Source organism: Mauremys reevesii, linkage group 7 (genome assembly GCF_016161935.1).
Source record: "Mauremys reevesii isolate NIE-2019 linkage group 7, ASM1616193v1, whole genome shotgun sequence".
NCBI classification, from domain to species: Eukaryota; Metazoa; Chordata; order Testudines; family Geoemydidae; genus Mauremys; species Mauremys reevesii.
In genome coordinates, this window is record NC_052629.1 from 43,131,373 (window position 1) to 43,156,029 (window position 24,657).

Below are 24,657 nucleotides of genomic sequence, written 5' to 3' on the forward strand. Positions count from 1 at the left end.
CCATCCCAGAGGAGCAGAAATGCTCACTTCTGGAAGCCAGATTTTTTTATTCAGATCAACTAGAGACACTCTGTGCAGCACCATGCGGAACAGAAAAAAACCGAAACAAAACTACATTGTGAATATGGAAACTACCACTATATTATATGATGAAAATTTAAAACTACTATGATTTAGCCAAAACTTAAAATTTAATTTTCAAGCCAGAGAATGACAGCCCTAAGTCTGCAACTAACAATGGAAAGGAACCAAGGTAGTTGTGGTCCTGTAGCTTTTTATAGGATTAATTCTGAACATTTTTCAAAATGGTTCACTGAAACTTGTAGCACCAGAAGTGCATACCCCATAAGAGGAAAAATGTGCAGAGCCAATACACTTAAACTCCCTGAGCCTCTTAATGTTTTTTTAAAAAAAAAAAAAAGTTAAAATCTTACAAAATAATTTATTCTTCCTGTTCCCCTCAATTTTTTTTTAAGTGATCTGAATAACTTAACTCAGGCATATCTATTTTCAGTGAGTTTATATTTCTGAGTTGGGTTTACTGAGGTGAAAAGTTCAAATGACTTAGTTTAGACAAAGGTTTCATTACAAATCAGCAATTCTAGTTAGAGCAAAAGCTTTCCCATCCCAGACTCTCAATCTGGCTAGTGGAGAACTATAAAATCTTGATTTAACTATTTCCCTCTCCTGCATTGCATAACGTTTTTAAATTAAACCAAGTACATCTCAATACCAACCTCTTTGTCATCTTCAGATTTCCTATCCTCCTCCTCCTCATCCTCTTTTTCAGATTTCTCTAACTCCTTCTGTTCTTCTTTTTGTTCTTCTACTTTCAGTTGCTTTGTCAGTCGGGCTATAAGTTGGGATTTTAGTCCTTTAGAGCTAAGAGTACGACTTTCTAATTCCTTGCGAAGGTCATTTACCTAGTAAATAGAAGTTGTGTAAGTAGTACTGATGGATGCCATAGCAATATACATAATCAATAATGCTGAAGTCAGAAATGCAAACATTAGCTAATGAAATCCTTTTTCATCAACATTGGAACAAACTAAATATTAAAAAAATGTATTAATGGCAAAACACATTAGTTTGTAGGTTTCTTGTTTCATCCCCTGAAGCCCCTCCCTTTTCTAGAAGGTATTTTGGTAGCGGTAAGCAAAAAGTTGGAGATTTCATTTATTTATTTTTCACTATTTATGTCTACTGTGGAGGAAGTTTTGTTTTATGATGTCTACTGGAATATAGTTTTGTATATTATTGAGCATATTTAATATGAGTTAAATTATGTAAGGGTCCAGAGGAAGTTGTAAGCATTACTTTTTACGTTTGTATACATCAAAATATGTTATATAAATAAAATATTTCCAAAGGAAACATGAATGAAGAACTTTGTCTTCCTAAACTAACCTTCTTCTAAACACCGGAGAAGGAATCTCACTTGAGTATAAGTATATAGGCCAGATTACTGTATACTTCACTTTCAGTTAAATAAAATAAATCTCACTGATTTCTTTAAATTGTACACAGTTTGAAGATTTTCAATGAAATAGTGTCTGTTATGATTCCAATAAAGGAGCTGTAACTAACACACAACTTATATATTTGGATATCCTTAAAAGAGTTGTTTACCTATAAAATTAGGAAAGAAGATAAAACAGAAGTATTGTTTAACTTTTAAAACTACTGCAGTTTTTTTTTGAAAGTTTGAGCGAAGAAATGTATCACAACTTTGGCTCTTGATATCAATAATGTTCTTAAAAATAAAAATATACTGTATAATTAAAGACACCTAAAATATTCAACAGTTACCTTCATTGTTTTTGGATCCAGTTTAGACCAGTGGGTAGGAGTAGAGATCTCTTTAGCTTCCCCATCATCCTTTTCCTCTTCATCCTGGCAAATAAAATTAAGAAATCATCATTCAGAAAGTTTAAGAGTAATTAATTTATTTTTTTAAATTCTGTTGCTGATCTGTGGCAAGGTCACAAATGTTTCAGACAGTCTTCTCCTAAAGTTATTGTTTAGACAAGTCCACATACACACATTCTACCACTTCATAACTGATCACAGTGCCACTCATTAGCCAATAAAAGCCAGATCTGTGAAACGCAAAAGGGTGATAAACAACACCACAAATAATGTCAGGGATACACAGACACTGCTGGTCTCCGCTAACCATACAGTGTGTGATCTTGCCCCGATTTTCAAACATCCATAGTCACTCTTGATTTAGTCAGACCTTTCAATATCCCAAGATGCTGATCAGCCACGTGGCCTGAAATTCAAGTGTTTCAGACTAATTCTTGTCCAATTTCAAATACCATAATTAGAACTGGCCACCAGAGAAATTTTAGAAAATGGCAAAATATTTAAGATTGCTATTAGTACTGAATCTCACTCAACAACTGGTTCCAGATTCCAGCAACTAGTTCTAAGATAAAAACAATATTCTGCGCATCAAAAGCACAATTTACTTTCATTTGTGGTATCAGCACACACATTAAAAGTTAGTATACTAGCTGAAATAAAAAAAACATTCACTATACTGCTGAAAGCTGGTTTACCAGTCATTGTTACCAGTTATGTTCCTCCTATGTATGTTTGTTGTGTAGTATGTGGTGTGCATTTTGTGCCTGTGTTCCTGTGCCTGTGAGAAGCAGAAATAGAAAAAGGGATTAGCGTTCAGTGCCTGTTCTCCATCAGCCTCCTTGCGTTCACCCTGAAGCTTCTCGACCAGCTGCTGCTTGTATCCTCGGGAGAGGGTTTCCCACTCTGAGCGGGTGGGAAGGCAATGCCAAACATCCGGGAAAAATAAAACCACTGTCTCCACATGAGCTGGAACTGTACGCCCCTTGTGGGTCTCCTCAGGGCGATGGTAGCGAATCTCTGCAAAACGGTACCTGTTGCAAGGGAAGAAGCATGTTGGAAAAAAAATTCTACAATACATTTTAAAGAGCCTAGTTCACTTGTAGCACATCAAGTAAAGAAACTTTGCTGCAAGAATCTGAGGTTTATCTAAAGAAAAAGTTATGGAAGCCATATTTTCTCTTTTGGCACATTTGTACAATGTATTGCAAAATAAAATGGAGACGAGTGAACAATATGCTGACTGCTATAGGTAAACCGATGTACTTGCCAGTTTGTGTTAGGAAATATAATCCTCAATTAAAAGGAAAAGTTTAAACACTTTTAAATTTAGTGTTAAATAGCAACTTCATTCATAAATTGGTAAAACAGTGGTAAGTGTTAGACACAGGACAAATAAACTCATCAAGAAAAAATATGGCTATATAACCAACAGCTAATTAATTATTTACAAAAGAATAATGAAATGAAGTTCTCTTGACGATCTTCTCCAGCTATGCATGAAATGGAAAATATTTTCAACGTACAACCATTACAAAATTACAGCATAACATGTACAAAATTCAGAATTTTTAATTAGTTCTTGATGCATTATTGAACACATTTGGCACCAATCAACCTCTTGTTACAAAAGAGAACATCCCTTCAAGCAGTTTACCTGCACCACCACCGGCTGCTAATAAAGAAAAAATGGTTTAGGTTTTAACAACAGTTCTGTCTAAGAATAATCAGAAAACATTTATTTCTATAATATATTCTGTTTTGGAGAACAGTACTTACCATTGTGTGCACACACTTAAGTCAATGCCTGTTAGAGCCTTGCAACAACGGATAGCAGTCTTAATCAGCACAGAGGGGTCCTTTTCTGGATCAGGTCCATCCAGTGATGGGGACCAGTGTCCTCCAATAGCCATAGCTTCATCTTTGCCTTTCATACCCACTAAAAACTGGATAAAAAAAGTCTCCTGAATGTTTCCCTGATAGGGAAAAACAGTTCCCCAAACTGTAAGAATAAGACTATAGGGTACACAGAGCATGAAATATACATCCAACTTTGAAGTCCGTTAGTAGACTACAAAGAATTATTCTGAAATCCATACTTAAAAGTCTCAGTCAAGAAAGAGTTCAGCTAATTTTTTTCCACAGCATTTCAGAAATGGAATAGGTTTAAAACATCATTACTCATTCTTGATTTGCAAGACTTTCCATTAAAAAATTACTTTATGGGCACAGGATTATGCCGTGGAACATTAGTTTTGTAGTATGGCAACATGCAGACAAACCTTTATGATAAAAGGTAAAAATAATGTCTCAATTGTAAAAAAGATAAACAGATACTGCCTTATAAAAATGAGCTAGTAAAACAACTAATGACTGATATTTATATAGCAGACTTCATCCAAAAATCCCAAGTGCATTACTGATTGATGTACAAATGATAAACTATGGGGTTCATTTGTCTACTGAAATGCAACCATATTTGAAGTAAAACAGATGCCTTGAAATATCATCCAGCAACACTACATGACAGCTCATGATGGAAAGTAAGTATTGTACCTTCTCCAAATAAGACCATAAGAACAGCCATACTGGGTCAGACCAGTGGTCCATCTAGCCCAGTATTCTGTCTTCCAACATTGGCCAATGCCAGGTGCTTCAGAGGGAATGAACAGAACAGGGCAATTAGCAAGTGAGCCCACCCCAGCCATCCAGTCCCACAGGGAGCAATCAAAGTTACTCAACTGCAATACAGATTGGACTCCGGGTCCAAAAATGCTTATTTATGGCAAAAAGGGCCATGGGAGTGTTTTAAAGACCACAGGCTCAAGCACCTCGATCAGTTACTGAAAAAAATAATAAGTATTTATAGTCACCAGAAATTTCATAGTACATTCTGCAGCAACAGAGTGTTAATTCCAAGGATATTTGTTAAATTTCAACTTGGATAGAAAAAAATATTTTTACTTAAGTGTTGACTCAATTGGGTATTTGTCACTCCTGAGACTTGAAAGACATAATGCTTGTGAAAAAGGACTACATAAAATAAGTATATTGCTAATTAGGCCTCTAGATATTTCAGTTTGAATACACAAGCTTTAGACCTTTGTCCCACCAATCTGAATTCCCATGGTACCTCCTGCTGAAATACATTTTTTACCTTGACAAGTCTAGCAGGATGTTGAAATCCATCACGAAGTTCTTGTGGATCTTCAGCAAGGGCACATGATTTATGATAAAGATCTTCCATACTAGGACTAGCCATCAGCATCACCTGTTACAGAATCAGTTAAAACAGCTTGTTAAGACATCCTAGAACAGTTGTAAAATGCCCAAACCTTACCAACACTTAATCCCCTTGAGTATTCCCACTGAAGTCAACAAAACTACTCGTGTGCAACGGTAAGAATGTGCATTGTATTTCCAGGACTGGGCCCTAAAGTAGCAAGTCAGAGTTACCCTACTACTTCTACTTTATTCTAATGACCTTTAAGACACCCAAAACAGAAAAGAAACACTGAGTCTGGTAGCAAGTTGTCTATATTAGTGCATATGTCAGCATATTTACTGAATATACAAAAGCATTGAGTTACTAGGATATGTAATTAAGACACTATATTTCAAAAGGTAACTCGAAAACCTACTGTTTACTAAACACATTCACGAACTATAGTATTATGCATTCAATGCTCTACACAGCGATGGGCACTGAGCACACTTCTGGTTTCAATCAGGATCTCGGTTTCTGAATACCACCATAACATGATCTGTCATCACATTTTTGTTACAACCTGGCCTAAGATACTAATAGCACCTCTCTTCTTTCAACCACTATTTAGTGCGGTTTTAACAAAAACTTATTTACTACACTAACATTAATTATGGAAATACACAAGTTGTTCCATCATTAAGTTTGAAGCAAGGTTTCCACTATATTCCTGATTTTGACACACAGCCCTAACTTCACTAGAACCAAGTGAAATTTTAGATAGATTTTACACAGGGGTAGAACTTTTCTGGATGTTTAAGGCAAATTAGACAAGGCTTTTTGGAAACACATGGATTTAAAGAGAAACAATTTTTCTTACTAAAATGTTACCCCTTATAGCAACTCTAGAACAGATTGGTCTAGAAATTCCAGATTTGCTGTTATCTGCTAGCCTTAAAAGGGACTGGGGCATCTGACTAGTTTTAGGGAAGACTGTTTACAAAACTTAGTTATTAAGATGTTTTAAATGTTTATTATGGTCCTGATGCAGAGTTTATGGACTCACAATGGTCCCAACACGTAGAATAGCTGGCTGACAACTCAACTGAAAAGGGAGGTAGTCTAAGAGTAGTGGGAAAGAAAGCACCACTACATGGGGAACGGTAGGAAGGAAGCCATACAGGAGGGACCAGTCTAGAGAGAAAATGAAGTCCTATTTAGCTGTCTAGAGACCACTCCCTAAAAAATGCACTCAGTGCCCCACTCTCTCAACAGCTAGTTTTTTCCCCCATAACAGGAAGAATGGGATGCTGGGATCGACATTTGGTGTGTGTGTGTGGTGGCGGGAGATGAGAGGTGCAGTCTATTCTGGGGACCAGAAGGAGAGAGATCTCAAGATAAGCATCAGACTGCCTAAAAATGTCTTAGAGATGACAGTCAATCTTACAAACCTGAAGAAATTCTGAGGCAAAAAATATGATAAGTTATTATGATATAAATTAATTATATTATATATTATAAGTTTATAACCAGTTATTTATGGGAAAATCCTTTGAGAATGCTGTACTTCTCTCAAATCCCTCAGATTTTCAAACATTTGGAAATTCAAAGTTAAGTTTACATTAAAACACACCAAATAGGTGTGGAAAAGCACAACTAAGGCCATTCAACAGCCTAAATTCTACTCCTGTATCACTACTCAAAGAACAACTGATATGCATGAAACCATCCTATCCTCAAACAGAGGACATCTTAATTGCATCAGTGACTCCTCAATACCACCTTACTTGCCTAGAGACTAATCATACTGCGAATTCTCCAGGTGTCTAACCTACTTGTTTCAAGATAAATGCAAAGCTCTTGAGAAAATGGACGTTAAGTAACAGATGGCATTAAGGCTGTAAATATCTAAATTTAAGTATTTTGTCTGGTAACAGATAAATTGCAATCTCTTTAATTCAAAGATCTCAAAATGTTTTACAAGCATTAATTTCAACACACCCTCTCAAGTTGGCAGGCATCATAACACCCATTTTACAGAGGAGAAACTGTGGCATAGAAAGTGACAACCAAGGTCATACAGTGGCAGCGCTGAAGACAGAACCAGGGGCCAAAAGATAGAACTACTAAACCATCATCAGCCATTATCCTACAGATAGTGATTATTTTAAACTTTAAGTATCTGCAGGTCATCTTTAAGTTAGAAGATCTAGAAAAGTGAAAACTAACATCCACTTAAACCTCAGTCAGTTTGCTATATGAAATATTAATACAGTAAAAACTTTTTAAACTGGCATGCTGGAGGAATGAGGGGGTGCCAGTAAATTTAAAATGCCAGTTAACTCCGAGGGAGGGGCTTGGAGTGCGAACAGAGGTGGGGGGGGGAAGAGAGGCACGCCTTGAGGCAGGGGCATGGGAGGGGGCTCGGGGGGTTCTGGACGGGGAGACACTCACCTCCGGTGGCCCCCCGCAAGTGGCTCCCCATCCCTGTTGCTCCTGGCGGAGGCGCGACCAGGCAGCTCTGAAAGCAATGGGCTGGGAGCTGCAGAGTCAGCGCTTGGGGATGGGGAACGGAGGCAGCATGCCTGCAGAGCCGCCTGACCACAGCTTTGCCAGCAACAGCAGGGACAGGGAACAGCTTGCAGGGAGCTGCCGAAGGTGAGCACCCCCCACATCTGGCACCCTGAGCCCCTCCCAGCCCCCAACAGCCTGCCCTAAGCCCCCTCCCAGATCACACCCCGCAGCCCCTCCCACACCCCAGCCCCCTGCCGGCCCTGCACCAACTGCACTATAAACCAGACTTTCAGTGCAGATCAGAAATGCCGGTTTATAGAGCTTGCCAGTTGGTGAAGTGCTGGATAAAAGAGCATTTACTGTTATAGACAAGAGTCAACTAAAAACATTTGAGCACAGTGAAAAACTATTTGCTAGGGAAAGTAAATATAAAGATATTACAAAAACAATTAGAAAAATGTTACTCCGCAAGTGTATTCACAAGCTTCTCTCTGTCACCTTACCCCTTTTGTTTTCAAAAATTTCTAATGAAAAGTTGAACTATATAAGGTGTCATACAAACCTTTGCGCTGTACAGGTGATCAGCATCTGGTGGATCAAGGACAGCAGTGTTTTTATCTAAAGGATCTACTTCTCTGTGCATTACATAGAAATTGCAGTAGTTCCCCAACTGAAATGGTCTTGACATAGGGAAAGCATCCACCCATGTAAACTGAGCATCAAAAAAGTCACTAGGGATGTACAAATTTTGATAACGTCGTCTCAGTTCCATCATATCACAATTAGGGCTGAAATAACAAGAAAAATGTATTTTGAAAGGTACAGTAATAAGGGATCTTAATCTGAAAATAATTAAGCACTAAGATGTTTAAAGGGTCACTTCACCTTGAATGGGTCCCTTAGAATATGTGCTAACTACTCATGCTAAGCAATCAGTTCAATCTTGTATTTAGCTGTGTATCTTTCCCAGACCCGAAGACAACATCTCTGTGTAGCTAGAAAGCTTGTCTCTTTCACCAACAGATGTTGGTCCAATAAAAGATATTACCCTCACCCACCCTGTCTCTCTACTAATCTGGGACCAACATGTCTACAACACTACATAAAGCTATTGAGAAATATCCACCTGCACTAAGGGATGTGGCAACACCCTATGCTAGTGCAGATTTCGTGCATAAAAAAAGGTCTCTGTCATACTTTCTGATGGTTTCCACTTACAAGAAGTTAAAAGAACCAAGAAGTTGTAAGTGGAACAAACTTATATTCACTGAAACAATTCTTGAGAATCTACCCACATTTGCTTATGAAGGATAGAGAAACCTACTTGACAGAAACCCATAGAGGATCAGCTCTACAGGAAGTATGCCCTGCCTACAATAACTAAAGCCACTGGAGGATGGTCTCATTGCACATCACTCAGGTCTACAGGTGACCCAAGTGAACAATCTGGTGTGCCTCTAATAGAGTAATTTCAGAAAGTGGAAAAAGTAAGCTGAAACATCTTCAAAAATATCCAAAAAATGTTGGGCTTGAGTCACACATTTGGCAAACAGCTTTCAAACATCTGTTACTGCTTTCTCTATGTAGTCTAGAAGAAAGCTGCTTATATTTAAATTAAGGAAAAGTCCAAGATAGTTGTTGGGGTTTTTTTTTTGAGCTAGCCTAGAGACATGCATCTTACAATAATTTGCATTCATTTCCATATAAAAATGAACTTCAACAAAAAACTGATGGCCAATGAACATACCAGTCTAACGAAAACTTGGAAAACTGAACTGTGTAACGTGGGACAACACGCCGTGGTCTTCGAGGTGACCTTTCCCTCTCTCGCCGAGGTGATCTCTCTCTGGAGCGTTTTCTCTGGGGTGACCTCTCCCGTGACCTACGTCTCTCTCGTTCTCTTTCACGACTTAAAAAATGTATATAAGATATGAACATTCCTCATTTTAGAAGCAACAACAAATTTTATGAAAATAGGCCTCTCACAGGTCAATAGTTCTACAAAGATACAATGCATTCGAACAAGAAGCATTTATATAGAACTTTTCATCTGCAAAACAAATTGATGGTACAGTCTATGAGTAAAGAAAGAATCAAATCTCTCTATCAGGACTAAGCTGCTCAACTATACTCAGAAAATTAAACATAACATTTGCTGAACTCCATAAGCAGATGTGTCATCAACAACACACCTTCTGTCATCTTTTCTGTTAGGCATAGGGTCCCCTCTGTCATTCCTCCCTGAAAATCTGGATGGAGGGTCTAGTCTTCGTGCTGGTTGAGGCTGTGAAACTATACGGACAGGAGGCTGTAACAAACCAGCTAAAAAATAAAAACAATTTTTAGGATTTAAGCACAATTAAGAACCATTGCCTATTCTAAACTGTTATAATATTGAATATTTTTAAATCATTCTAAAATTCACTTAGTGTTTTGTCCACCAATAAGCCAATTGTAAAACAGTGTATTTAATAGCTTAGTGTTTCCAAAAACACCATTCTGATGCCTTTCTTCACTGTGTGAAACAGAAGGTACACCTCTACCCCGATATAACGCGACCCAATATAACATGAATTCAGATATAACATGGTAAAGCAGCGCTCGGGGGGGGGGGGGGGGGGCAGGGCTGCGCACTCCGGCAAATCAAAGCAAGTTCGATATAATACGGTTTCACCTATAACGCAGTAAGATTTTTTGGCTCCCAAGGACAGTGTTATATCGGGGTAGAGGTGTACCTTAAAGCAATTTTTAAATTTGTGCAGTAAATTTGAATGGCTTAATAGAGGCTATTACGGTAATCTCTTAAACTTCCTGACAAAATGCAATGGATTATTTAGGAAATATCTTCAACTCAACAGAATATATTCAGATTTTGAAGCATATGCTGGGAAAAAACAAATACATTTCTATTGACCTTTCATTAGGGTTCTTCTCAAAAAAGCAAGTGGACAGTTGGATTTGTAGTTGCATTTATTTAACCCCATCTCCAAACAGTTTTGATAAAAATATGTCCAAAAATAGTATACTTAACTGAAACATCATAACTTGGGAAAATATTCCTAAATATTGTGCCCTAATGGCACCTGCTGGAATACAGGACAATATTTTATTCAGGAATCATTTCTGCTAAAATGGTGTTATAGGTTTTTAATCACTGGCAACATGTTTATGAAATCAATGCCTTTGTTTCATTGGAGTACTGCTCCTGCTACTTATTAGTCATATATCATCAAAGTTATACTGGTGACATCACAACAATCTTCTTGGTAAATACAACATTAAAGGATTATTTGCCCAGATGCAGAATAAGCAGAATGTAGCAAATACGTTAAAAAAATTGTAAAACATAAGAATTCTCCTAACTTGAAAAACTAAGTTTTCCAGGACATTTCAGTGGATCTTTTAGAATTGCATTCCAATTTGTACTTTGAACTGCATGATACTGTCGGTGAAAATAAATACTATTTTTACATTTTATGGAGGATTTGTTTTTAGATTATAAAACCAATCTCTAAATCATAGGAATTGCAGCACTCCAGAGGAACTTCCCTTAGCAGGTTTTGTTGAGGTACTACAGATGAGTTCCACATACTGTATGGCTTTCTTCACATAACTCCATGTTTCAACCTGGAATATGATACAGTCTTGCTCTTCTACAATTAACTACGTTCATTTTAATTTTCTTTGGTTTTGTTACTTCATTTCTGTCATGGAACAGGTTTAAACATTACCTATATCAACACAAGAGGGAGAAAAACAAATTTCATGTTTTGGAAGAATACCTTTCTGTTGTGGCTGTTGTAGTAAAGGCTGAGGCTGTGTCTGAAGCAAAGGTGTAATAGAAGCTGCTGATATTTGTGCCTGCAACAGAGACTGTGGTTGTGGCTGTGCCTGAACGCTGAAAGCAGTTTGCTGTGCAATAGGCTGAAGTACAGTTGGAGGTGTCTTGAGCAAAGGTTGGGTTTGAGTCTGGTTCTAATGGAAAAAAGAGGGAATGCATTGTCAATTAACTTAATCAAAAGAATTCAACAAGAGCTAGATTGGGTTACCACATATACCTGATTTGGAAGTGTTTGAATCCTCTGTGCATTCCATTTGAAAGGCATATTGGGGTTATAAGTAGCTTCTACCAATACTCTATCTCCTACTTGAGGCGTCTTCCCTTTAACAGCACTGCAAAATTTTAAAATAAAAAAGTTGTATACAGGAAAATGTTGTTTAGCTACAAAAATTAGCTTTATACTTGAAGAGTTAATTATGAGGGGAAAAATGTAAGAGTTACTAGTAAGACAGAGCCATGCTTCTGGGTTCAGCAACTTCATGTACAACACTTCAGAAACTGACCAGGAAGATATGAGAGCTGTTTTTATACTTTAAGCATCTTACAAAATGTATCTAGGGTCACACTGTACCTTACTACAGTTAAATCTTAAGGTTGAAGGGAGAGAGGACCCAGGGGTAGATCTCCAGAGTTCCCTTTAAATACTCCACTCAGGGAAAAGAGGAAAAGAAGTGTGTGTGGTGGTGGTGGGTGGGAGGTTTCAAATTCCATTAACTTCTGTCTGAAAATCCAGTGGAAATAATGTCTGCTTCAGACAGGGCATATACTTAGAGCTGTTAAATTCCCTTCCTGGTCCCACACCAGCAAAGCCTCAAATGCATGCGTTAAGACAGAGAAACTGCATGCTACATTGGCTCCACTACTCCGAAGTTCTGCAGCTCCATGGTTCTCAGTCCATTTAGGTTCCTCAGACCTTCCCACCATGGGGTTTTGAGTAAGAAAAGTCCATATTATGAACCTAGCATTAACAGCCACTATCCTATCCAGGCATCTGCCTTTCACTGCTGCTAGATGTCAACTAGCTGCAGAAATGGTCCCCAGTAGCAGAGAATTTGTAAGCTAAATTCTGAAACAGTGCTTAGTGATGACATCACAGAACACAGCTGCAGCCAAGTGCACTTACCTGAGCTGAAAAAAGACATCTTCATCCACAAAGCCAAATGTGTCATGTAGTTTTGTAACTACCCCTGTGAAGACACGCTGCTTCTGTGGTTGGGTTTGCTGCTGACTTGACCGCGGTGTTGGATAGGAAACAGTTATCTGTGCTGCTGGCTGAGGAGTAGATAGGCTCAGGCTAGTAGGCAGTGCAACAGTTGGCTGTAACCAAAATAAAACATCAAACTCTATAAGCATTCAGATCCCACTGAGCCAATTATAAAGAACAGCTACTTGAGTAAGGCAATGATAAATTCTGGAAGAATCTTTCTAAAAATCAAATACTTTATAAACAAAGGGTTACTTTTCAAAGCGAAAAGCACATACAAAGCCACACATTACTCCTAAAAGAAATAATTAACTTTAAAATAAATTTAGATGATTCCCTGACACTAAAGAACTCCAATCAACCTAAAAAAAGTTAGACTGCATAGTTTTCAAAAATCCATAGCTCTTCAGCAGGGCCACCCACCATTAACTCAAGCTATTGGGTTACCTGGGACTGCATTCTTACAGTTCCTCCACTCAGCTTACTCGTTCGATTCTGCAAATTAGCAGAGTGTGCAACTAACAAGATTCTATTCTAACTAGTCAATTCAATTCCTTGGCTATTCATAAAAACAGTCAGCAGAATGATGTGCACACAAGTGAATGTGACAAAGTCAGTATTCTGTTTTTGCTGATGGTGGATTTTTAACACCCATTGTTTTGAACGTCTAACACTGAAAAATCAACTACAAATACTTTAAAGAATTGTGCATTTTGGGCCTATCAAGATCTGTAAGATCCCTTTAAAACACTGAAATACTGTTTCTAAAAATACAGAGCATTAAATTATTTTCTCTTAAGTAAAGTTTACCCAAACTGTTGCATACTGTAAAATAATAAAAATCTTAAAGTCCAAGTTAAATTATTGTATGAGACAATATGCAAAAAGTTATTCCTTCTATGGTTGAACGATAAAAATCTTTCCTTTAACTTAATTATTAAAACTAAAACTACGCAAATTTTTACAGCTGGATACAATACAACAAAGCTGTACCAGTAAAACTTCTATCATATTAGTACAGCTCAGATACTACACATTGTAACAAGGCAGCATACAAGCAATCCACCATTATCTGTAAAAAAAACCCTTAAAATAAAAACAATGGCCAAGATTACAGATTTACATTGCCCTATTACCTATGTCTGGAGATGAAGACCAAACAATACAGCCAAACTAACCTGGGTTAAAAGGGTCTGCTGAGGTTGCTGCAACTTAAATAAAAAAAATTATAAATTAATTTTATACACTTAAGGAAACTGTACAGTTTTACTTCCTCTTTACAACTAAGGAAAAATAGCTTTTGCTTCATTGACTTAGTTATCTGAGTGGAAACAGTTAATGCATTGGAATTCGATCATTTCTGTAGTCATATTGTGCATATCTATGAAAGTGTGTCCATTTGTACATTTCATTAGGACCACAATTTCCAGACTTACTCAGTAATAGACATTTCAGTTTTCTTGGTTGTTTCACCATCATAAATCACTAACATTTACGGCATCTGAAGGAGTGTCTCAAAAGAGACAGTTTGAGCAGCTGGGAAGGGTTAGGACTGTAATTTATCAATCCATGTATTCTCTCTCACAATACTGTAATTTCAGGTATGACAACAATGTATGCAACAGGGAACCCCTTTGGACAAAAGCATTCCAGCAGTTGAACTACATGGTATATTTAGAGCACGGCATTTGTCATGGACCATATACAGTAGAACCTCAGAGTTATGAACACCTCAGGAATGGAGGTTTGCTCTTCATAACTCTGAACAAAACATTATGGTTGTTCTTTCAGAAGTTTACAACTGAACATTAACTTAATACAGCTTTGAAACTTTATGTAGGACAAAATTCTGCTTTCTCCTTTTTTTTTTGTAATTTATGTTTAACAGTACTGTATTTGTTTGCTTCCCTCCCCTCCCCGCCCCCGTCTCTGCTGCTGCCTGATTGCATACTTACAGTTTCAAATGAAGTGTGTGGTTGACTGGTCAGTTTGTAACTCTGGTGTTCATAACTCTGAGGTTATACTGTACATACATGGCACAGTATTTCAAATTCCCCATGCAGCACAAAAGGTAGACTCCTATTCTAGAGATTTCTTTTTATAGATGTGAAGTTAGACTCAAATTCTCTTTCATAAATAAAAAACTATTTACATTGTTTGTTTAAAGAAAATATTCAGTAAAGAGAAGTTTCTGGAGACTAATCCTGCAAAGACATGCACACTATAGTATAAGTTATTTGTGATGTACACAATAAGAATTAGACAAACCTGTTGTTGTACACTATAGAGCGTCTGCTGAGGTTGTGAATATTGCTGAAAAACATACAAAAGCAAGACAGCTGATGAACAGAAATTACAAGCCAGCTGCTAAATCCCTTAGGAAACAAACAAATACAAAATCTAACGTTTATAAATTGCCCTAAATCTGTTTTAGAGGACACACTGTCAAATTCGGTCATTTCTAATACAAAACTTGACCAATACAGTCCACCAATTACTCTTATAACAAAGATCTTCAGAATTAAAAATTCATCCTGGATCATCTCAGCGTTCCACAATATCAAACATCATCCATTAATCCTGCCACTCAAAATAATTAAATATCTAGGTCACAAAACATGAAATTATGTCAAATATTGCTAAACTATGCATTGTGGCTTAGTGAAGTATTTGTAACGATCAATGTGGAGCTTATTGACAATAAAACTCAGTTCACTAAAAATCGATCTTGTTTGTACAGGGAAGGCAAACATTTTATTCTACTGGTCCTCAAGTTAGGCTACTTTAGGCTTGAAGGGCCAACGTTTTCTATATTACAAAGTTCGTGTATTCAGCAGAATCACTCCTAAAACACAATTTTCTTACCTGTTGTAATGCAGCAGCTGCAGCTGCAGCTTGTTGCTGCAAAGCAGCTGTCTGAGTTAGCTGATAGTTGGCTGGAGTTTGTGTAGTGAGGCCTGCTGCCGCCAATGCTGTTTGCTGGGTATATATTGTAGGAGAGGCTCCAAGCAATGATGGCTGCTGAACACCAAGAGCAGCTGAAAACAGAACAAACAAACAGTTATGCATTAAGACTCTCATCATGGCAAGAAAAGAATCCTTACTCTCAGTGCTAGTGCTTTCTTCCCCTGGCCTACTCCTAACTCTCTCAAGGGGCAGGGGCACTCCTGAATCTTGATTCCCCGCTGCCATTTCTCCTGGATAACAACAAATATTTAAAAAGCAAGCCTTTAAAAATCAAGCTTTGCCTCATATTAAATTAGAATCCATAATAAATAGAACCCACACCCATAATACTACAGTCACCAGGTTTCTATTCTAGCAACAAAAGAAGTTGCTGGAACTCATGCCTCTGTAACAAGCTCTTCTGCAGTAAGGGGGTTGGCTGCACTAGCAGCTGTAATTCTGCTACATGGCCGCCCTTGATGACTACTGTGGCTAGTAAGGCGTTAGTTGTAGATTTTTGCTGCTCATGACTGGCAAAAAGGTGGACAGCTTCAGCCTTGCAAGCTCCGCCCTGGTACCCCAAAGTGAAAAATGTTATTTTTTGATGGTAGTTACAGAGCACTGACAGCCACCACAATTCTGCCAGATTGACAGTGTTGTTTCAAATACATTTTTCTTGGTGGAATCAAGAACATGGTACCACGTATAGCATGCACACATACTCTCATGACTTAGCTCTGATTTAGGACAAAAGTGCCTGTGACAAAGAGATGATGCTGAAAGACGTCATGTTTTAGTAATGAGAGCACAAACAGATGTCATTACCAGCGCAATGAATCTTTTAAAATATTTACTTATACTTTAGGGCATTTCAACCCCCTCTGTACCAAATGAGCCCTTTGGATTATTCTTATTTGCTTGCCACCCACTATTCATAAATACAATCCCAAGAAAAAGGAGCAATTTAACATACTCCGTAACAGTGTGACATACTAGCATCATATTGGCTATCCTGTTAACTTCTCTTCTAAAATTACAAGGAGGTAAGGAGTTTGATTTGCTAGTTTTTTAAATAACTTATGTAATTTTAATTTTGTCACATTAATAGCTTACTTCCTTCTTTCCGTGGATTTTTGCTAATTTTTATAGCTGGATTAATATTTCATTCTGTTCTGAGTTTTTCTACAGGAACCAGAGACAGGAGAAGTCCAGAACCAGAGGGAAGACATCCTAATGGGCCCCTCCATACAGCTCAATGAAATTTCCTAACCACCTTCCCTTCCCCCAATCTTAATGCAGTAAGATCCCCCACCAACAAATATATCTGTCCTTTAGTAAGAGACGGAAGGAGTAACCTGGAGCACCACTAGGTAATGGGTAGAAAGCTAAGATTTACTTAGGGATAAAGAGGTGAGAGGTAGCTATTCTTTGTCTATTTTCACTAGAATCCCCCTTTTTCTGTTTCCTCTAAGGCCTTAGCACTGTGGTCTATATGCCTCATGCAGCTCCTGGATTGCTTTGATAACTCCCAGAAGAGTATCGATATATCAACCAATCACTTTCCTGGGCTACTCTCAGCATTATTGAGTCATCAGAATTGTTACTGGAGAGACCACAAAAGCATGGTGGAATTCTGCTAGGACAGCCAAATGAATGGATACTTACAGCTACATTATCTAAACATTCATTCTACACTAGTACTGAACTGGTCAAACTGAACTGTAAACCTTGCTGTAGCTCAGGGGTGGGCAAACTTTTTCGCCTGAGGGTCACATCGCGTTTCCAAAATTGTATGGAAGGCCAGTTAGGGGAGGCTGTGCATCCCCAAACAGTCAGGCGTGGCCCACCCCTGTCCCCATATCCGCCTCCTCCTGCTTCTCACCCCCTGACGGCCCCCCACCCGGGACTCCTGCCCCATCCAACCCTCCATGTCCCCGACCGCCCCTGGTACCCCTACCCCTGACTGCCCTCCATCACCCCATCCAACCCCTCCCCTCTCATTCCTGACTGCCCCCCCCGGACCCTTCCCCCATTCAACCCCCCCGTTCCCTGCCCTCTTACCGCCCTGCCCCCTAGCCACACTCCTGCCCCCTGACCACCACCCCAAACTCCCCTGCCTTCTATCCAATCCCCCTGCTCCCTGCCCCCTTACCGCGGTGCTTGGAGCACCGGTGGCTGGCGATGCTACAGCCGTGCTGCCCAGAGCGCCAGGACAGACAGCCGCGCCGCCCATCTGGAGTCAGCCACGCCACCGCGCAGCACAGAGCACCGGGTCAGGCCAGGTTCTGCAGCTGCGCTGCCCCAGGAGCTCGCAGCCCGCCACCCAGAGCATTGCGCTGGCAGCAGACTGAGTTGAGGCTGCGGGGATACAACAGGGGAGGGGCCAGGGGCTAGCCTCCCAGGACAGGAGCTCAGGGGCCGGGCAGGAGCGTGCCACGGGCTGGATGTGGCCCACGGGCTGTAGTTTGCCCACCTCTGCTATAGCTAGTGTGCTTACAATGGTACTTAGAATGTTTGCAAGCACTTTCACGTGTAGACACAAAGTTCCATGAGCATGAACTAATGCTATAAATGCCAATACTTTCTAGTGTAAACCAATCCTAAGAAAAATCTAACTAGAAAGTTTGTGAAACTCACAGGATATTTTAATAATTTCTATTATGTAAATTTGAGGGGCAAAATCTGAAATTGTACCATTGTAATTTTGTAAAAAGAGTTGCATCTTTGTTGATTTTAGTTAAATTTTGTTAAACATTTTGCCACAACACCACACATGCTGGTAAAAGCAGATCAGAAGAAATGAAACTGAAAGAACTACTTCTGTAGATAACACTGTTTCTACTTGGAAAAATACTTCACGGGTTCCAAAACTACTTTCAAATCTACATTATGGATGCCAAATTACAGCTCACTAATTAAATACAGAAAGAGGAGGCTTTTCAGAGCGGAATTAATGGGATCTGAAGGGAACCATATCCTCCTTTGAGCTTGTCTTCTAGGCTTGTTATGAGGGAAAAAATATACAGAAAAAAAAAAGGAATCCTCAGAACTACAAAATATCATCTAAAGATTGTAAAGGTGAGCAGATCAGGCCAGAATCCATTTAACTTTTCATAGATTTAATAGTTTTAGGATTTTTACTTAAATTAACAGAATTGTATATTTAAACAAAAGACATCATCTTCACTTCATTAAGCAAGTAGTGAAGTAATAATTCTAAATTTGTAACATTACAATCATTTCCTTATTAATAAACCAGACTAAATCTTTGCTACAAGATGAAACAGGAGAAGCTGACTGAGAAAGGAGAAATAGATCTATATTTGCAGGATGCCTATGCAACCTTAAGTGTCAAGGTAGAAGCCTCTAAAAACAGCAGTGTGTTAGGGCTATGCACGCATGCCCTCTTCGTGGGACCAAAAATGTGATCCTAGGATTACTTAAGGAGCCCTAGCACAGCCCAGTTCCTTTTCACAAAGAGCCTAAGACTCAAAAACAAGAGGAAAAGTGCACATCTAGATAAGAAATCATGTCAACTAACTAACTACATTTTCTATTAAGTAGCTTCTCTTTCTCCTTCAAAAATCTCAAATACAGAATCCCACTTATTGGACATTATGTAATCAGAAAAACCCATGGAATAATGATGGTCTAGAGGCTAAGGCACTGGATTGGTATTCAAGAGACCCAGATTCAATTTCTAACTCTGTCAAAAACTCCTTCTGTGACTTGGCCAAGTATTTAATGTGTGTCTAAACACCCCCCCACCCCCACCCCTCTGAAGTGAAAATACTACTACTCTCTTTCAAGGGTTTCTGTTGAGATTCATAAATCTCCAAGACAAAGAAATTTCTCATGCATAAAGACTACTGCCTTAGATTTACTGGCATTTGAGTTTAGATACTGAGACATCTGTACCCTCATAGTAGGTTTCTATGTAAAGTGTTCTTGAGTTAGACAACATCTGAGTAAATACAGACTGTCTTCTGTGGAATTCTCTCCATACGCTATACAAATAGTGTGTGAGGTCTACGTAAAGGTAACTAAGGACATATTTAAAATGTAGGCTGCATAACCATCTACCACCACAGGTAATTCTTGAGGATTTGAGGGGAAAAACAAGGTTTGATTTAGGTTTAAAAAACAAAACAAAAAACACAGATTTTTTTAAGTCAGAAATTCAGGATGGTGGCACAAGACGTTCTTATTTATATGGAACACCATATAAAGACCTTGGATTTCACGCATTCTCCCTGTCAATAACAAATCATTCCTTCTAGATATATCAAGAGAAACTTCAAATGGCTCAAACAGTGATCCCATAAGGACTGCGACCATCACTTCTAAAGAGCAGGAAGGTAGACTCCTTAGGCCTGGTCTACACTGGGGGGGAGGGGTTCGAACTAAGGTACGCAAGTTCAGCTACGCAAATAGCGTAGCTGAACTCGAAGTACCTTAGTTCGAAGTACTTACCCGTCCTCACGGCGCGGGATCGAAGTCCGCGGCTCCCCCGTCGACTCCGCCACCGCCGTTCGCGGTGGTAGAGTTCCGGAGTCGACGGGAGCGCGTTCGGAGTTCGATATATCGCATCTAGATGAGACGCGATATATCGAACTCCGAGAAGTCGATCGCTACCCGCCGACCCGGGCGGGTAGTATGGACGTACCCTTAGTATTGTTGCAAGAAACTCCTAAGGTAACTAAAGCTAAAGAAGAATCTATTTCGTTTGACAGTACTTTCTTTGTACAGTCAGTTTCAGTTTCCCCTGAGAAGTCTAAGTTATTCTTGTTTATGTGGTTCTCTTTCAGAGGATATCAGGAGAGAAAAAAGTTTAAAGAAAATGTGTACACGGAACCAAAAAAGATGGGAGAGAGACCAACTTCCAACAGTTTTTATTTATTACAGTTAATACTGTCCTATCAGAAAGTTTAGGATGTTTTTATAAAGATTAATGACAATAAGGAGACCCTTAAAAAATATCTTTTCAGTATCATGTGAAAACATGAAAGATACTGAATCTGAGATAGGGCTTTTAGGTTAACCTGCCTGAGTATGCTGATTGAAGGAAAAAAATAAAGTCAGTTGAATTGTGGACATTAACTGAGTACTACCTCAGCAGAGTCCACAATGAAAGGTCTCCCACTTCAGGGCACAAGTCTTCACATAAAGTTTATTGAATCACCACCATAATTTTTACTTTATATTCAAAAGGTAGTTAGAGAAGTGAACAAAGTACAGCGATAATGTACTCTCATCAACCTCTTAGTAAGGAGATGGGTCACTGATTTCTGCACCAGAAGTCTCCCTCCCCAATGTTGGTGCTTTCTTACCAAGTTACCTTGCATTACAATAAATCAAACCTCAAAGTCACAAATACATGGAAGTTTAAGGCCTGGACTGCATCAGATAAGATACGGCACAGCAAAAGTAGCTTTTTTATAGTTGTCACTAGATGAGAGTCCGGATTGTATAAGGCATCAACACGGCGTAGAACACTGCACTTGAATTTGACAATGTGGGGGCAGATGTCCTCCAGAGATTCATGTTAGTGTGGCAGCATGTTCTTCCAAGATTTTGCCTGTCCGTTCCAAAGTGATCTGAGTCATGCCAAGGTTTAACTTCATCCAACTACTCTATATCCAGGTACTGATCTTTGCCATGCAGGCCTTGAGATAAGTGAATGATGGTGTTTGTATTAGCGATAAGGGAAATATCCACATATTGCTGTTATCTGACTCAGCAGTCTTATGATTTTTTCCCAGTAAAGTAATCTGTATTGCAAAACAATAGCTTCTCGAGTATTTAGACTACTGAATGCTTTAATGAAAGTGATAAGACTGCCCTCTTCAAATTCAGTCTTAGCAATTTCTATTAGTAGGGGGTCCTAGATGCTCATTACATGTTCCAGTTTCACCCAGATACTGAGTAATGCAATCAACCACATTCTCAGTGGGGATGGAGTCATAAAGCTGTGTCTCATCACCATATTGCAGACATTGCAACTCATGTCTCCTCCCAACATCACATGCACATTAAGCAAGAGGAGATGACAAGATGGGACCCCAAAGAACCACACAAGAGCACCACTAGAGAGGGACAATGCTACTCAAGAGGAAGAGTGACAGTCCATCATCAAGAGCACCCTCAGATGTGCTGACAACCTCTACCAACAATGTACTCAGTTCTCCTCCATAGGCGGTCAACAGCCACAAAGGACATGGGTCTTGAGCACAAGTTGATGGATGAACTACTCCCAAAACCCTCTAGAGAGGGTGACACTGATTGAAACTTAAGCAGAGAAGACTTGCCATTTGTCCCCTCCTGCACATATTCTTCCCCAAGCAAGGAAGACAATCTTAACCAAATCAGCAGTGGAATAGGCAAATTAAGAAAGTTACTCAAGTCCTGTTCATTTAAGATTTCCGGATTGAATTTAGAATGAAAGGAACTGCAGGAGAGTCATACAGGTGCGCCTGACTCTAGAATACATGCAAAAGCATCTTTCAAAGAATCTAAACCTCTACGTCCTCTTGATCAAAACAAAAAGGAATATGAATTCTCTTTAGAGGGAAAGCGATCTAATGGAAGTGTTCATCACTTTTGAAATATGCAGGCTAACACTGAAGACTTGAGGGATCAGTTATGCTGAGCAGCGTATACTTTGGAATGAGGCTGTCCACTGTGCTTGTGCTCCTCCCCAGAAGATCATAAAATCATAACAATGTAGGGCTGCAAGGGACTTTGAGAAGTCATTCAAGTCCATTCCCCTGCACTGAGGCAAGAACTAGTAAACCTAGACCAGTCCTGACAAATGTTTGGCCAAATTTCTTTCTTTCCGGCTGGTAGTCTGGATGTACCCTTCGAAGCCTATTCCAGAACATAACTACCAGTATAGTTATCAAGTTTTTCCTTACAGCTAACAAATCTCTCTTGCCACAGATTAAGCTCATTATTTCTTGTCCCCACCTCCAGCGGGTACAGAGAACTGATCGGTGTCCTCTTTATAACAGTTCTTAGCATATGTGAAGACTTATTAGGGCCCCCCCGCCCATTTTCTTTTCTCAAAACTAAACGTCCAATTTTTTTAATCTTTCCTCATAGGTCAGGTTTTTAAACCTTTTACTTTTGTTCTTCGCTGGATGCTCTCCACTTTGTCCCCATCTTTCCTACAGTGTGGAGCCCAGAAATGGATACAATACTCCAAATGAGGCCTCACCAGTGCCCAGTGGAGTGGGACAATTATCTCCTGTGTCTTATATACACTCCTCCTATTAATATACCCCAGAATATTAGCCAACAATGTGATGTACACCTGTACCTCAATAGAACGCGACCCGATATAATACGAATTCAGATATAACACGGTAAAGCAATGGAGAGCCCTGGGCCCTTTAAAGCACCACCTGAGCCCCACTGCCAGAGCTCTGACGGTGATTTAAAGGGACCAGGGCTCCTCACAGCAGCTGGAGCCCCGGGCCCTTTAAATTCCCGCTGGGGCTCTGGCAGCCAGGCTTGGGCAGTGATCTGAAGGGCCAGAGGTTCCAGGCGCTGCGGGGAACCCCTGGCCCTTTAAATCCCCATCTAAGCCCTGCTGCCGGAGCTCTGGCGGTGCTTTAAAGGGCCCGGGGCTCCCCACAGTAGCTGGAGCACCAGGCCCTTTAAATCACCGCCAGGGAAGCTAGTCCAGTCTGGCACGGCGTATCGGACCAAACCCGATATAACACAGTCTCACCTATAAGGCGGTGAGATTTTTTGGCTCCTGAGGACTGCGTTATATCGGGGTAGAGGTGTAATTGCAGAAAAGGCTCAGTGTGTGATCCACTATCAACCCCAGATCCTTTTCAGCAGTTATTCATCATTTTGTAGTTGGGCATTTGATTTTTCCTTACTAAGTGAAGTACTCTGCATTTGTCTTCATTGAATTTCACCTTGATTTCAGACCAATTCTCTAATTAGTCACAGTCATTTTGCATTCTAATCCTGTCCTCCAAAGTGCTTGCAAAAAACTATTCCCAGTCGGTATAAAAGCCCAAGATTGAAGATGAGGTTCAAGATGGCAAAGTTGGGTTGTCCAAGGGCCCCAAGATTCATTTTCCTCACTGTCAATTAATATAGCACAGGGGTTCTCAAACTGGGGGTCACAAGATGGATACACAGGGGTTGCCCCTATTAAATTACCCCTCATTTTTAATTTATGGGGGGGTCACACTCAGAGGCTTGCTGTGTGAAAGGGGTCACCAATATAAAAAGTTTGAAAACCAATGATATAGCACAAAGCCACGTGTTAAAATTAATCAGAAAAAGAAAAGCTTTCAAGTCAAAATCAGATTGTTCCAGGTTCAAAGAAGTTTATAAAAAAATCTGGCTTCACTGGTTATCCACAAATCTTGATTCTGAAGATGGTCCCTACTAAGGATTGCAGCCAAAACCTAAAGGGTGTCACAATCACTGCTGATGGAAACCCTTGCAGGCACTTATGGGAAATGTCCAGCACTATTACCAGGGTCTGCAAATATGCTTGCATCTAGGAGACTCATTCTCAAGATTTTCTGTAGTGCTCATCCCCATAATATCTACCCTTAACCAGAGCAGAAAGGCTTTATTCCAAGTCTTGCAAACAATAAATGCAGGAAGCCATGAAACCAAGGATCTTTACTGGGTTGCTTGCAAGCTGCAATCTTGACAGAGAAGGCTGCTGGAGAAAAGTTGCTTATAACTTTGCCAAACTTTAACAGTTTCAGCTGAAAATTTCTGTGACAGATGTCTCCTCTTTCAGAGAATGAAGATGGGGGAAACACCTTATTTTGACCACATTAAAAAGTCCTTGGGACCTTCTCTTCAAAATACTAGCACTTGCATGCTTTGGAGCAGGCACTTGAAATTTGAGAGGTGGAGGCTTTTGAGTCTGGAATGTGCCTTTTGCCCTCCCCATGAAAATCCACCCAAATTTGGTCAGGTTATAAGCCTTTGAAAAAATAATGTTCAGTAAAGGCTTACTAGAATTCAACAGCTAAACCCTGGAGAGTCCATTCTCACTGAGCACGTTCAAGTCTCTCACCTCTCCTAGTGTTGACCAGTTTA

General features: G+C 39.5%; 1 protein-coding gene and 1 non-coding gene across 4 annotated transcripts in view; both read right to left on the minus strand.

Moving 5' to 3' along the window:
• CCAR1 (cell division cycle and apoptosis regulator 1) overlaps positions 1-24,657 on the minus strand; it is a 46,067-nt gene that overhangs the window by 15,755 nt on the left and 5,655 nt on the right. The window contains exons 3-16 of one of the 3 annotated variants that reach the window (XM_039480862.1): positions 15,496-15,668; positions 14,899-14,943; positions 13,809-13,835; positions 12,550-12,743; positions 11,644-11,758; positions 11,368-11,560; positions 9,778-9,907; positions 9,333-9,494; positions 8,148-8,373; positions 5,024-5,137; positions 3,646-3,812; positions 2,690-2,900; positions 1,810-1,893; positions 738-923 (exon numbers count right to left, since the gene is read on the minus strand). In XM_039480862.1, coding sequence (XP_039336796.1) covers positions 738-923; positions 1,810-1,893; positions 2,690-2,900; positions 3,646-3,812; positions 5,024-5,137; positions 8,148-8,373; positions 9,333-9,494; positions 9,778-9,907; positions 11,368-11,560; positions 11,644-11,758; positions 12,550-12,743; positions 13,809-13,835; positions 14,899-14,943; positions 15,496-15,668 — 2,027 coding nt within the window. Of the gene's footprint in view, positions 1-737; positions 924-1,809; positions 1,894-2,689; positions 2,901-3,645; positions 3,813-5,023; positions 5,138-8,147; positions 8,374-9,332; positions 9,495-9,777; positions 9,908-11,367; positions 11,561-11,643; positions 11,759-12,549; positions 12,744-13,766; positions 13,842-14,898; positions 14,944-15,495; positions 15,669-24,657 lie in introns of those variants that run through there. The other 2 variants (XM_039480861.1, XM_039480863.1) reach the window with 2 other exon arrangements.
• LOC120369597 lies at positions 3,987-4,049 on the minus strand. The gene has a single exon (XR_005583269.1). It is a non-coding gene; the product is annotated as a small nucleolar RNA SNORD98 (small nucleolar RNA).